Source organism: Nelusetta ayraudi, unplaced genomic scaffold (genome assembly GCF_046127955.1).
Source record: "Nelusetta ayraudi isolate G7.1 ecotype Tasmania unplaced genomic scaffold, CSIRO-AGI_Nayr_v1 ptg000026l, whole genome shotgun sequence".
In the NCBI taxonomy this organism is placed as follows: Eukaryota; Metazoa; Chordata; class Actinopteri; order Tetraodontiformes; family Monacanthidae; genus Nelusetta; species Nelusetta ayraudi.
The window spans coordinates 12,175,486-12,188,849 of NW_027466076.1; the positions used below are offsets into that span (position 1 = coordinate 12,175,486).

General features: G+C 48.3%; 1 protein-coding gene across 1 annotated transcript; it reads right to left on the reverse strand.

The window, feature by feature from the left end:
• Positions 1–266: 266 nt before the first annotated feature.
• Positions 267–12,933, reverse strand: ppp2r2ab (protein phosphatase 2, regulatory subunit B, alpha b). The gene is made up of 10 exons (XM_076029866.1): positions 12,609–12,933; positions 10,450–10,518; positions 8,531–8,628; positions 8,227–8,392; positions 7,967–8,079; positions 7,142–7,319; positions 5,945–6,109; positions 3,758–3,927; positions 2,922–3,013; positions 267–2,038 (listed from the first exon to the last, which is right to left on the reverse strand). Exons 1-10 carry the CDS (start codon positions 12,613–12,615, stop codon positions 1,759–1,761), a joined length of 1,338 nt encoding a protein of 445 aa, XP_075885981.1. The 5' UTR covers positions 12,616–12,933; the 3' UTR covers positions 267–1,758.
• Between the last annotated feature and the right edge of the window lie 431 nt (positions 12,934–13,364).

Consider the following 13,364-nt stretch of genomic DNA (forward strand, 5'->3'; position numbering starts at 1 on the left):
ACCTTTTCCACGTGGAAGGTGGTCTTGGCTGTCACCTTTAATGCCAGAATGATTCATGACGGTAAACAAAAGGAATCCCGAGCAATAAAAGGACGTCGAGCTTGGAACGTGGCTGCAGGGCGGCTTCGATCAGCTGATTCCGTGCTTGTGGCGCAAACAAGGGCACCTTTCAGTCGACGCGCCCGTTGCTGACAAAATTAAATTCTTTAATGACACAGATGAGAGTCCATCAACGATGAGGCAAATGACAGAGATGCAAAAAAAAAAAAAAAGTAGTTTCTTTATTTTCTTCACCGTCATCATAGCTTAAAATTGTAGGTATACATTACTAGAGGCATCAATATAGTCTCCACCACATTTTAAATATGGCTTTGAAACATCTGCTGGAAATCTTTGAGCAGCGTATCTCACCATCACGTACAGTAGCAGTAGTAGTCATAATCTGCAGTAGTTTAAACACCTTTATGTGACTTAATGCCTCAAATAATGTTCTAGCTCTCTCTTCTTCTTCTTTTTTTTTTTTTTTTAACCACAGTCTTATAACACATCCACGTATTTAAGTTTGTGCAATAAGAGTCCAGTGTCAAATCAAAGGATGTCCCTGTCGATGTGTTCAGCGTTGAAGCTGCAAGACACCACGGGAAGACAGTAATATGAAGATGTGTAGAATCCAACCACGGCTCACAAAATAGGACGGAACAAAAATCTGGTGACATTTTTTTCTTTAACTGGTTTTAATATAAATATGACAATCATAATTATCTCTTAATAGGCTATTTCTTATACCTGACTATTGCTGAACAAAAGAAGAAGAACCAAAGAAACAGGACATCAAGACGTAGCGCCGATAGAATAAAACAAAAACACCGCTCTCCGCTGTTTTTATTTGGCCACCCCGGAGCCCGAGGCGAGGGGACGGCGAGCCAGTCTTCCCTGGCCCCCTGTTGGACCTGGAAAAACACAATGACCCCATCCACCTCCTGGAGTGGCCCGCTTGAGGGCAGCCGCTGTGCAGCGTGACCAGTGAGTGTGTAAAGACAACCGTGAGCAGAAGTGTGTGACTGTTGTTGATTCATGGTTTAATGAGTGAGGGGAGGGGGAGGGGAGGGGGGGGGGCGTGAACAGAGTCACTGTGACAGTGTGACAGATGGATTCATAAAAAGGTCTATACACACACAAAAAAAAAACAGTTTTCCTTAGAAAAATAAACACTAGAATGACACAAAACAAAGAGACTAACTGTTTTTATTTCTCTTTTTTCATTTTCTACCATAGAGCAATGGAGGGGGGGGGGAAATTATAAAAATAAGTGTCTGTTGATAACTTTAGGGAAGCTAAATCAGTTTAACCATAATAAACCCGAACGAGCAAAAGGGATAAAGGAGCTGGCGAAAAAGAAACAAAACAAAACAAAAAAAACATCAAATGAGGAGAAAATGAATTGGCACAACATGACTTAAACGACAAGGCGGGGGGGTGGGGTGGGGTGGGTGTGGGGGGGGGCTTGGTTACTCTGCCACAGACAAAGCTGATGGTGGGCAGGAGTGAGGCTTCTTCTGTCCACATCGACAACAAAGTGGCAAAGACTGCTCACTCAGCCAGTACTGACGGACAGGGTGGGGATGTGGGGGGGGCGTCGGTCAGCGTTAGGTTCCCCCCCCCCATCCCGACGCCCCCCCAGGCCCCCCGCCCCCCCCCAGGGATGAGGCTTCCGCGCTGTGGGTGGGGTCTGGTGGAGCCCCCTGGCTCCCAGCTGCGTTAGTTCACCTTGTCCTGGAATATGTAGAGGTTGTTTGTGGTGGCCACGGCGATGATGTTGTCCTGGGGGTGCCAGGCGGTGTGGAGGATCTTCTTGTTGAAGTCCAAACTGTCCACGCTGATTTCGTCCTTCTTGCGCTTGCCGCCCGCCGACACCTTGCGGGGCTTGAGGACCTGCATAGGCTTGCTGTTCTCCCGGGACGCCTCCAGGGTCAGGTCCCGCCGCTGGCCGCGGTCGAACATCCGGAAGAAGTTGTTGTAGGAGCCGGTCATCACCACGCTGAGCGGCCACACAGGGGGGAGAGTCGTGTTAGTGCGCGCCGAAATTTTACAGTAAGCGACTTGAAGAAGTGGCACTCAGCTACACGTCTCAAAGCTGTGGTTCTCAACCGGTGGAGTCCAAGCACCCGCACTCTTTTTTTCTTTTCTTTTGCTCATCGTGAAGTCGGTTTTGTTTTTACGTTTTTAGTTTTATTCCACAAAAATAAAAACGGTCGCCCACTTCCTACCACGTATAGTAAATAAATTATTGAATTGAATTTTGTGTACCGCGGAAAAAAACTGGCCAACATTTTCTCCATTCAGATATCGTTAGCCTAATAGCATAATGGCCTAAGTCACTTTTAGGCCAAATTGTGATATCTGCCGAGCTTTACCAACGTGCTTGCTAAAAAATGTTGTTGTTTTTTTTCTTGTTTTCCGAAAACGTTCAAATACGACTTAGGCAACTATGCTATTAGGCTAACGATACATTCATTCATTCATTCATTCATTCATCTTCTATACCCGCTTATTCCTATTCAGGGTCACGGGGGTCTGCTGGAGCCTATCCCAGCTGTCTTAGGGCGGAGGCAGGGCGATACAATCAAAACAGTGACCCACTTCTGGGTTGCGACCCACCAGTTGAGAAACACCATTTTAGACCTTTGTCATTGGTTGAAACTTGTTTTTTTACATTTTTGAAAATCCACAATTGTTGGTATTTTTCTTCTATAACAGACACAAATATTTTAATTTTCGTAGGTTTTCTTAAATATTTGTGTGTCTGTAACAGAAGAAAAATGCTAACAATCGTATAGATTAACCGAAGACACAATAAATCTCATTCAGTGATTCTTGTAAATCATTATGAAATGCAGGGAAGTCATTTTGTCGCCTCCTACCTGTCGTCGCCGTTCCAGCAGCACTCAAACTTGTCAAAGATGCAGTCGTTCTCGTAGAGCGAGCAAAGTTTGCTTCGCAGGTACTCGTGGACCTGCGATGACGACAATGAGGTCGGCGTGAGGCGTCTCGCTAAACACAGTCCTAGCGGCGGCTCGCTCAGCTCAAATTTAAACTTAAGAACTGAAGCTGAGTGCGTTGGAAGCACTTCACAGCGGCAAGCGCTCAGTAAAACGAATACATTCCGCCCTCTAGAGGTTGTTCTTAAAAATGACAATGAAATTAAACAAAGTGACAAATGGTCAGGAGCGCTCCGACGCAGGGCCACAATAGACATCACATTTCATATTCCCCAAAATAAAGAAGCACACAAAAAAAGGACTTTTTTAAAAAAAAAAAATTCAAATTGAAACCATTCTTCTGAAATTGGTGTACACACTTGATTTGCAGAGCAGGTGCTCTCTACTTAGGCGTCGCTAGTAACATAAAAAATAAACTTAAGCCTTCCACACACATACTGGGACCAATTTGGAGATTTTAAAAATGGAATAACAGGAGAGAGAGAGAGAGAGAGAGAGAGAGAGAGAGAGAGAGAGAGAGAGAGAGTCATGAGGACATCATTTATGTCATAATCATTGAATTCTTTCAACACTGTGGGAAGCAGAGTTGGTGCCACGGCAGTCATTCATAAAATAAAAAACCCAGCAACATATCACTATCTAATCATATACTGTGAACAGCAAAACACTGTGACTCTAACGGTGTATTTGAGTGATTGTTACCCTGACTAAACTGAGAAAATGAGCCTACACAGCACCACTGTGCTCACTAGTCTCACCTGATACGTCTCCACCGGTCTGTTCTCCATATTTAGATCCCAGATCTTGACGGACAGGTAGTCCCTGGTCATCATGTAGCGCCCGTTGTGGCTGAACTTGACATCAGAAATTGAGGATATGATCTCAGAGAAGAAGGAGCGATTGCTGGGGTCCTCGGGCTCTTCAAACACTGCACAGGAGTTGGGGGGGCGGCGGGGGTTTAAAAAAACAAACAAAAAAAACAAACCATTAGCCACAGGCAATGACAGAAAGCAGTATGTGCACGGCAGTCAGTCACACAGTCCGCACGTAAACACAGGGTTGAGAGGAAATATTGAGGAGCTCTGGCAGAACCTGTTGCTGTCCACTCAGTAGTTCAAATGTCAGGGGCAGCCAGTGACTGACAGCCAGTGACTGACAGCCGCTCCACATTATGCAGAGTGCAGCAATAAAACTACAAGAGCCGTGCACGACGCTGCACACGTGTTCCAGTGGTGCAGCGTAATTCCCGGCGGTTTCAAGCGCGCACCTGATGCTGCAGTGTTCTAATGGGGAAACTGACTGACTGATGCTGCCACTGCAGTGGTGCACTTTCCACCAGGCACCGGGCAAAAGCTGTTGATGCATCGCCGTAAACTGATAATAAATGTGCAGAAATCTTCTTTCTCGTGCAGTGAAACAATCTCGGGCCGGCCGTCAGTGGCGGCTCTCGGTCTGATCGCAGTCACCGCAGCCCGGCTGCGTCAGCGGCCCAGGATAAACCAGCGGGCCCGGAACACCTTGTAACGCAACCCGTCTTCCTCTTGGCTCGCACTCGCACCGCTTGAACGACTAAATTTAAAAAATGAAAATGTATCAGTTGATGCCAAATTCCATTCCGGTTCCAGAATTTTTTGATGACCCTTTTTTGATAACTGACGGTTTAAAACTGTTTTGAACGTGAACAAAAATACATTGCAATCACTGCACAAAACCTTTATTGTCCATTGTACCGCTGATTGAAATCAGGATTTCCTCCAAATCCAGCGCGCTGCATTTCCGACCTTTGCTACCACATCTTGCATTTGACTTTATTTTGATCCACCTCAATGAAGTGGAGTCGCACTGTAGACTTCAATTGCATGTTGTAATTTTCACTCGCCAGCAACTTCACATCCTGACACATCGGCTGGCAGATTCACTGTGCAATGTTGGAACTTAGCAACAAAGAGATGTAATGTATCAAGGTTTGGTATGCAGCCCGACTGCATGGCATTTACCGTATTTTCCGGACTATAAGCCGCTACTTTTTTCCCACGCTTTGAACCACGCAGCTCAGGCAAAGGTGCGGCTTTGCTGTGGATTTTACTTCACCCGCCAGGGGGCGCTTTAGCAGGAAGTGCAGAAACGAGACAAGCGGCTACACGGAGAGCAACACTGGCACAGACACAGAAAAGGTCGTGCACGTGACCGAGCTCTTCTGAGGCTGCTCTACTCCGACACTGAAGAAAGTGACTCCAGCGGCTTCAGTGCCCAGGAGGAAGGTCAACAGTGACAGGTGGTTTCTGGGGTTCAGTGTTCATGAAGCCACTTCAATGGTTCCAGTGCGCATGAAGAGAAAGTGACAGCGGTTCGACGTGTGTTCAGTGGGTTCAGTGCAGAACCTCTCTGTTTTGGTTGCTCAGCACTCTTACTGCTGTGTTACCGGCACCGTTGGGAAACTAATCAGTTCAGTTATGTAAATAAACAGGTAAGAAATCTCTCTGTGTAGCAGTAAATCTATCCATCTAATCCTTATCCATCTATCTATCCAATATATATCTCACTTCACAACCTAGATATCGGCGGTGCGGCTTATATATGTACATTGCCAAAACTTAGTGGGTGAGGCTTATATTGAGGTGCGTTCTATAGTCCAGAAAATACGGTAACTGGAACTCTCTCTCTCCCTCTTCTGTGATGCTGCCTCTGCTGGTGATTTGGAAGTTGTGTCCTGTGATTGGACTATGATTAAAAAAACACCAGGAAAATAGTTTTAAACCCCCCCCCCCCTTCCCCGCGCTGAAGACACGCCCTCTCGTTATTGAAAGTGGGGAACGCATTACCCTGATATTAAATGTGTGAAGTGTGACGAGGTGATAATCGGGGAGCGCAGCCTGATGAATCTGGTGTTTAATCTACCTCGCCGTCCGTCCCTCTGCATGGACGGCGATTACAAAGTGACTCACATTTGGAGTGCCTGTCGCACAGCGCCGAAGACCTCATATCGCACAGGCGGATGGTTCCCTTGCTGCTGCTGTAGACGAAGGTGTTGCACTGGTGGGGGTGGAACTCGGCCGCCGTGATCACCTCGGTCAGCTCCTCCATGTTGGCCGGCTTGATGTCCACGATGTCTGAGGAGCCGGGGGTTAAAGGTGAACAATGCAACAGAGGGGTCTGGACCGAGATTTGGGCCTCGGTTCCAGGTTGGCCAGCGCTCCGTTTGTCAGCAGAGGGTGGTTCCAGAAATGCAAAACGACAGCTTCTGCTAACGTGCCAGTGAAGGCGTAGCTTAATTTCCAATGTGACTCTATTGACAGGCATTGACCTCAATAGTCTGGCAATCCAACCCTAACCCTTGACTGCACTGCGGAGTGGGTGCTGTTTTTTTATTGGCAGGCTAGCAAAACTCATTGACTTGCGCTAGCATTGCACCAGCGAACTCTGCGAGACCAGGAGTGGATGAAATCACTTGTTGAAACAGAACACAGGCGGCGATGTGTGAAAGCAGTCCCATCATAGCCGGACTGTTTGAAACACGAGGGATAGTTGGTAGAATTCTGAGTTATCAGAACCTGTTTTCCAACGACAGCCTCATCCCGACCTAAAAACCTCTCCAACAAGCCGCCCCATTCTGCCCATTAAAAGCTGATATAACCTTTAAACCAGGGGTGTCAAACTCATTTTGGTTCACGGGCCACACAAAGGAAAATCTATTCCCCAGCGGGCCGGACCGGTAAAATCATGGTATGGTGATAATAACGTAAAAAAAAATTACTTCCAGTTGTTCTCTTTGTTTTACTTTGTCCGTGTTCTTTGAGCACTCTGCACTCTGCATTAGTGTTGCCAACTCCTCAATAAGGAAAGTCGCTATTGGCTGTCCTGAAAGTCGCTAGAAGTCGCCAAATGATGTCATCGTCTAATTTGCATAATTGACAATTTGCACTTGATTGCAACTTAATGACACCAGGAAAAGTCGCTAGAGTTGTCGCTAGTTGCTTTTTATATAAAAAAAAAGTTGCTATGGGGAGAATGGCGATTTTTTGGGGGGGAGAAAGTCGCCAAGTTGGCAACACTGCTACGCATCAGCTTTGTCTGTTTCGACAGAGACATTTTGGGGCAATGAGGGCAGCCAATAGGAGATTAGATAGCAGCCAAAAGGATACTGAAGCTGCGGTCGGTGATCTCCAGGTGCCACAAGTTGATGCGCAGGTCGTCCGCCGACAGGTAGGTCTCGTTGTCGCTGTTGACCGAGATGGAGTTGATGTGGTAGGTGTGTGCGTTGGCGAAGACCCTGCGGGGACTGGCCTCCACCATGAGGTCCATGGGTATTAGGACCGGGACCTGCGGAGGAGGCGGAGACAGACGGGGCTGAGTGAGGGCGCAGGCGCCGGGGGGGAGGAGGGGTGTCGTCCAGCTGGCTTTCCTCTCGCCTCTGCCGCGCCACGTGAGCGCTCACCAGACAACTGTGATGACTCAGACGTCACTAAGGAGGAGCGCTGGGCGACTGCAGCCGCCCCAGTGATTGGCAAACCCGCACCATTACAATACTTTGTGCGACCTCGGTGGCAAACGGAGGCAGAGGTTTAACACAGGGCCTCTGGGTCACCGACGGCCATCAGACTGCTTTCTGCAGTTGCACTTTAGCTGACAGGAACTGTGTGATCACAACGAGAGGTGCAGATGAAGCAAAGCCAAGACAACGAGGCAAAATACTCCATTCTGAGCTTGTCAGGATTAAACACCGTGCGCTTCCTCCACTTGACAGAAGCAGCGTGCAGAACCACGGCAGCATGAAAACAAATCAACGCCAGTCAAGTTTCCATTTCTGCTCCTCTCTGAGCCCCACGGACGCTCGAACTTAGCAGGAAACTAAAAGCGGCCGCTTCCACCGGAGGCTGAAAATAGGCTGAAAAATAAAGATGTGAAAACGGCAGTGGTGTCACGAGGACCGCGGAGCCGCAACCTGTGAGGTGTCGATTCACACTGACCCGCAGCGACGTGATGGTGTTTGGGTGTTTGTAGCGTCCGTCCTCCTCCTTCAGGTTGTAGCCCTCGGGTCTCTTGTCCCGCTCGCTGATTTTCCACAGCTTTATTGTTTTATCTGTCACAAATACAAGAAATGGAGTGAACGACAAACAAGTCGACCAATGTCTGGGTTGGGTGCAAAGAACACACAGCCGCTGCTTTTGCCCATCTGGGGCCACATTTGACATTTGACATTTAAAACTTAGCAAATCTAATTTCGTACCGTTTGTCGATAAAAGAAACTGGGCAGCATTTTTCTGAGGAAGCCAGCGAATCTTGTTGATCTTCTCCTCGATCTCCAGACTCTTCAAGTAGTCAAATTCAGGCTCGTGGCTCTGGAAAGTGCTGTAAACGTTGTATTCACTGCGGAACTGAGGTTGACTCTTGTTCTGTCGGGAGGAGGATGAAAGAGGACAGAGTCCTAGCATTAGTGGAGCAGCTCATACACATCATATATTGAAATGTTGGCTTAACGGACGGCCTACTCTCAGAAATACAACAGGGGCAGAGAAGACTTGGAGACTGACCTCGATCTCCTGCTGGAAGATGACCACGCGTCCGCCTTTGTCTCCCGTGGCGAGCAGCTCCCCCGTGTGATTGAACTCCACCGTGGATATGATGTCGGCTGCACAGAGGGAGGAAGAAAACATGTCGGACCTCTGAGGAGCGAGCCGGTGGCGAGTCGTCCCCGCTTGCCCTCCACCGCGCGGCCCGGATATCTGGGTTCTGCTCGCACCAGCGCTCGGCGGGCCAGTGAGCAGCACCAGCACTCGGCGGGCCAGTGAGCAGCGGGGAGACGGCAGAGGATGCAGAGCAGCTGGGAAATTGACTGCTAACCCAGATTTTGCTCCTCATCGGCTTTCATAGTACTATGAATGAAGCCAGAAGCGGCCCGTTTTCACTATTAAACACACGCACACAAGCATTTCAGTGGAGTCCACTGGAGCGGAGAGACAATGCAGTGATGGCCGGTAGTAGGAGGAGGTCTTTGTGTGCGTCGGCCTCCCTGAGGCCCAGCGACGGGCTGGCCGGAGAGTCGGGGGTGGGGGGGGGGGGGGGAGGACTGCTCGGAGATCCATTTCTGAGCGCAGCGTCGCCCTGACTTCCCATCAACAACCGATGGCTTGATTCACGGCAGCCTTCCGAGCTGCTAGAGTTCAGCTGCAGCAGAGGAACACCTTGTTGCAGCGATAAAATGCAGCGGCTGATGAAGGAACGGCTTTTTATTACGCCGTAAAAAGCCGTGCCTCGGGAGAAACACACAGACGCTCCGGAGATCACATAGAGTTTTGGCCAAGTTGCAGGCGCAGCCCTTCAGGAAATACATCCAACTCATCAAAGGGAATCACCCGGGGTCGCGTTAGTTCAACTGGAGCCATCAGACTGCAGGTGCACCCAGTGAGACGGCTACACAGCACAGTGAGGTGGAATGCATTGCATGTGTCACTGAAGCTCAACCCTCAGCCACTGCGTCCCTGCAGCATCACTCTGCATTCTACAGCATTGTTTCCATTGACAGCAGCACCGGTGCACCTTGCAAGTGCAGCGCACCTGTCGGAACCGGGTCTCTGCAGTCTGATGGATATACACAGCTGTAGCAGTGTATTGAATGTCAACTAATAAGGAAATTCAATTTGAAAAAAAAAAAAAAAAACTAAATTGAGTGACGCAGGGAAAACAATGCGATCAAACACAAACACCGGCAGCCCAATGCAATTAACACCTGAATAAAATGACAATGTTAAAAAAGTCACTTTGAGATAAAAAGATGGACATGAGTTACTGCTGCATTCCAAGTCAAAGCAGCGACAGCCTCAACTTGACATGCAGTGTGTGTGTGTGTGTGTGTTGACTCTTGGGAAGGAGCAAAGCCGTGCGGAGGGAGGGGGGGGGGGAATGCTGAATTCACACAAGATGAGAACTATATGTTTCAAAGTGGGCGGAGGGGTTGGAAAAGGCTCTGCTAAGAGAATCACTTGCACAGCGCACAGTGAGAAGTCCAGAGAGGACAGAAGTGGTCGTCCTCCGGCGGCTCCTCTGGGGGGGAAAGAACGCTTTGAATCTGGAAGCACGGCGGCTGAGGACCAGGCGGGTCGGTTTGTTTGCGTTTGGGCCACCTAACGAGGCCGGTGAGTTATTAATCACAACGTACGGCTAAAAATACTGCAGGTGGAACGGCCGGCGCATGCAGTGAGCTGGCAGAATTCAACCCAAGAGCCGCTACATCACCGTCTTCCTGACACGGCCGTGTGGGAGGAGCCAGTGCAGTCACGGACTGGACAGGAACAGTGAGTTTAGCTGGAGGAGAGAAGACTACAGGAAGCGGTGGAGCTGCCGTCTCTCAGCGCCGCCAGCCTGCTGCTGCCTCCACTCTCTGTCTGCGGTGAACCACCACCAACCCGTCAGTGCTTTGTGTCATGAGAACAGTCGTCGGCGGAGCTCATACCTTCCGCGACATCGTCATCAATGGCCCCCTTCACCTGAGAGAAGCACCACTGCATGTCACCTCCGGGTCCTGCAAAGAGACCACAGCAGCGTTAAGACAGCGACAGAGAGGACGAAAGGATGCTCTGCTTCACTGTGGGGAGAGGGGAGAGGGATGACAGACAGACAGACAGACAGACAGACAGGCAGGCAGGCAGGCAGACAGACAGACAGACAGACAGCGTCTTGAAACGGCTCCGCTCCACCAGCAGGTTGAACATTACTGCAACTGTGAGGCGCTTCAACATCCTTGCCTGCATCATCAGACACTTCTTGGCTTGTGCACATACTTTCATACTCTCTTACACTTTGGATTAATATCTACTGTTATTGAAAGCATGCCTGGTAAAAAAAAAAAAAAAAAAAAAAAAAACACCATGGACAATTTTACAATTACAATGTTTCACTTGCAAACCTTTGTTTTTTTTCAGCAGAAATAATGCAGAATTAACAATAAGGGGCCTCGTAAAACTGAATATTATGGGTTGCAAATATTCTTTAGACGATTTTTTAATAATGATTGATTACAAAGTTAAAAAAATAATAATTTTTAAATAAAAATGCAATGCTGGTTGAGTATTCGCAAAGTTTCATTTGAGGCTTAAGGATGCACGAGAGGTGACGCCATCAATAGGAAGCAATCAGTGGACCTTTAACCTTAACACATCACTGATATGCTATTGTGTCACTCTGGATAACACAATTACAATAGGGTAATAATAATAAATAGAAGCCACAGTGCCCCAACATCGTTCCCCTCAACAGGTTAGCAACTCACTGTAGCAACTCACTTCATTTCAACTCGTGCCGAATTCTCCACGTAACCATTCCAGTCATTGCAACACGAAAAAAAAAAAAAAAAAAACAGGTCTGATTTGTCAGCAGCGAGCTTCACAACATTGTAAAGCAGCTCTGCAGAACAGCCAAGGCCATTTATGAGTCACTGTGGCTTCATCATACACCCATCTTTTCTTTCTCTCCCCCCCCCCCTCCTTCTTTAGAATAAGGCAGGACTGGGTTGGTCCCTCTCGAGGATTACAATGTAGCACCTTAATGAAGTGTTTTCATTCAGTTGGAATGCCACAGCGCGAGGCTAAAGAGCGTTTTTTGAAATCAAATTGATAAACCTGCATACATACAACCAGATGTACAATACCACTAGCCAACATCTGTGCCACTTCCCCGCCCAAATGGCTCAATGCACACATTTACCAGCGACAATTGTGATTTAATTGAAAATATAGATTGTATATTCACACAAAATGATTGTAAGTTACCAAGAGCGAATAAACAGGTGTGGTTTTAAACACGATGTATTGGCTGAACAAATGTGTCTAATGAATGACTATAGTGAAATGCTACGTTAGACTTAACAGTAGATTGAGGTAACAATAGCCTCTTAATTGAGAAGTTTATCACCTACTATGATACGCGCATGTTTTTAAACACCGTTCCGCAAAAAGCCTCAAGTTCCCTTTGACTGAAACCGCACAAAATATTGAGCAACTTGTACAGTCTGCAGCAGGCCCGGCGTACTATCGCTAGCCTGCATGTGGGCAATGTCAAAGTTTGAGCTAACGGGTGTTAGCCTTTGCTTGTCAAGCCAGCCACGGCATGTTTCAAAATATGACCACAAGATGTTGGAAGTGCCACCTTAAACAACAGCCAAATGCACTCTGTTCGACGTCTCCCCACGGAGCTCGTGTTTAAAAAGGGCCGGGTACCGTGCACAAGTCTAATAAGCAGCCAAAATAGCTAGAAGTTAGCACTAGGTTTCTGTCGCTGTAGCCGCTTGGCAAGCACAGTACAACGGCCAAGTCCCGGGCCGGTGATAATGGTAAACAGCTATCATTGGCTAGCAGCATCTGGCTACGCTAGCTAGCTAGCTAGCCTATGCCGGTGAAAGCAGGCCAGATGGGCGATGACAGTCCAATACACTGGCTATCCGGTGTTAGCACACGCTAAGTTGCGATAGCTAGCTTCATTTAGCTAACCTGTCTGTCGGGTTCAACGGATTTTTTTGCAAACCTTCGAGAACTACCGTCGCGTTCACACGAAGTCAGCCAAGTTCCAAGTGTTCGGAGTGGATTTTTTTTTTATTATCATTTTAAACGGAGTTACCTGCCATGACGAGACAGACAGTGGAGCTCGCCTCAGTCAGTCACGATCCTAGTTCCCTCTCCCACGCGTTGGTTTGTGGGATGTGAACTTTTCCTTCCAGTAAAATCTCCACTGTGTGCGCACACCCGAACGTCGGGCGCAAACAAGCCGCGACGCCAGATGTTTCTTATATTGTTTTCTTTCACGCGTCTTTCCCGCTCCCCCGCCGCTGCTGTTCTTTCACGCCGTTTGTCTCGCCAGCCAATCTACCCCCCCCGGCTCTCTTGCCGCATCCCACAAGACACTTCTTCCTCCCCGCCCCTCCGCTCCGGAGACTCCACCGTCCTGTCAGTTAGCACCAGCCGCACGTGAGCCGTCCGCGAGGGCTTTTATAGTGCGCGCGCCCACGGAAAGAGACGAGGTTCTCCGCGTGCGTGCACACCGCACACACAACGCGTTATCAACCGAGCTTCCAAAGATGAACTCAAAAAAACAAAAAAAAAAAAGCGAAACAGTTAATGTGTAACTATGGTATTCGGTCACGGTTCAAGTGTCATGCCAATCCCTCTGTATATCAGGTGTGTGTGTGTGTGTGTGTGTGTGTGTGTGTGTGTGTGTGTGAGTGTGTGTGTGTGTGTGTGTGTGTTTGGTCAAGTCACTCCTGTAAAAAAGAGATTTCTAATATCAACAAGGTCACTTGGGTTGCCCATGTGTGTGCGTACATACATGTGTGAGTATTTGTTGGAACATGGACGCGGTCCGATAACCCTGCTGCAG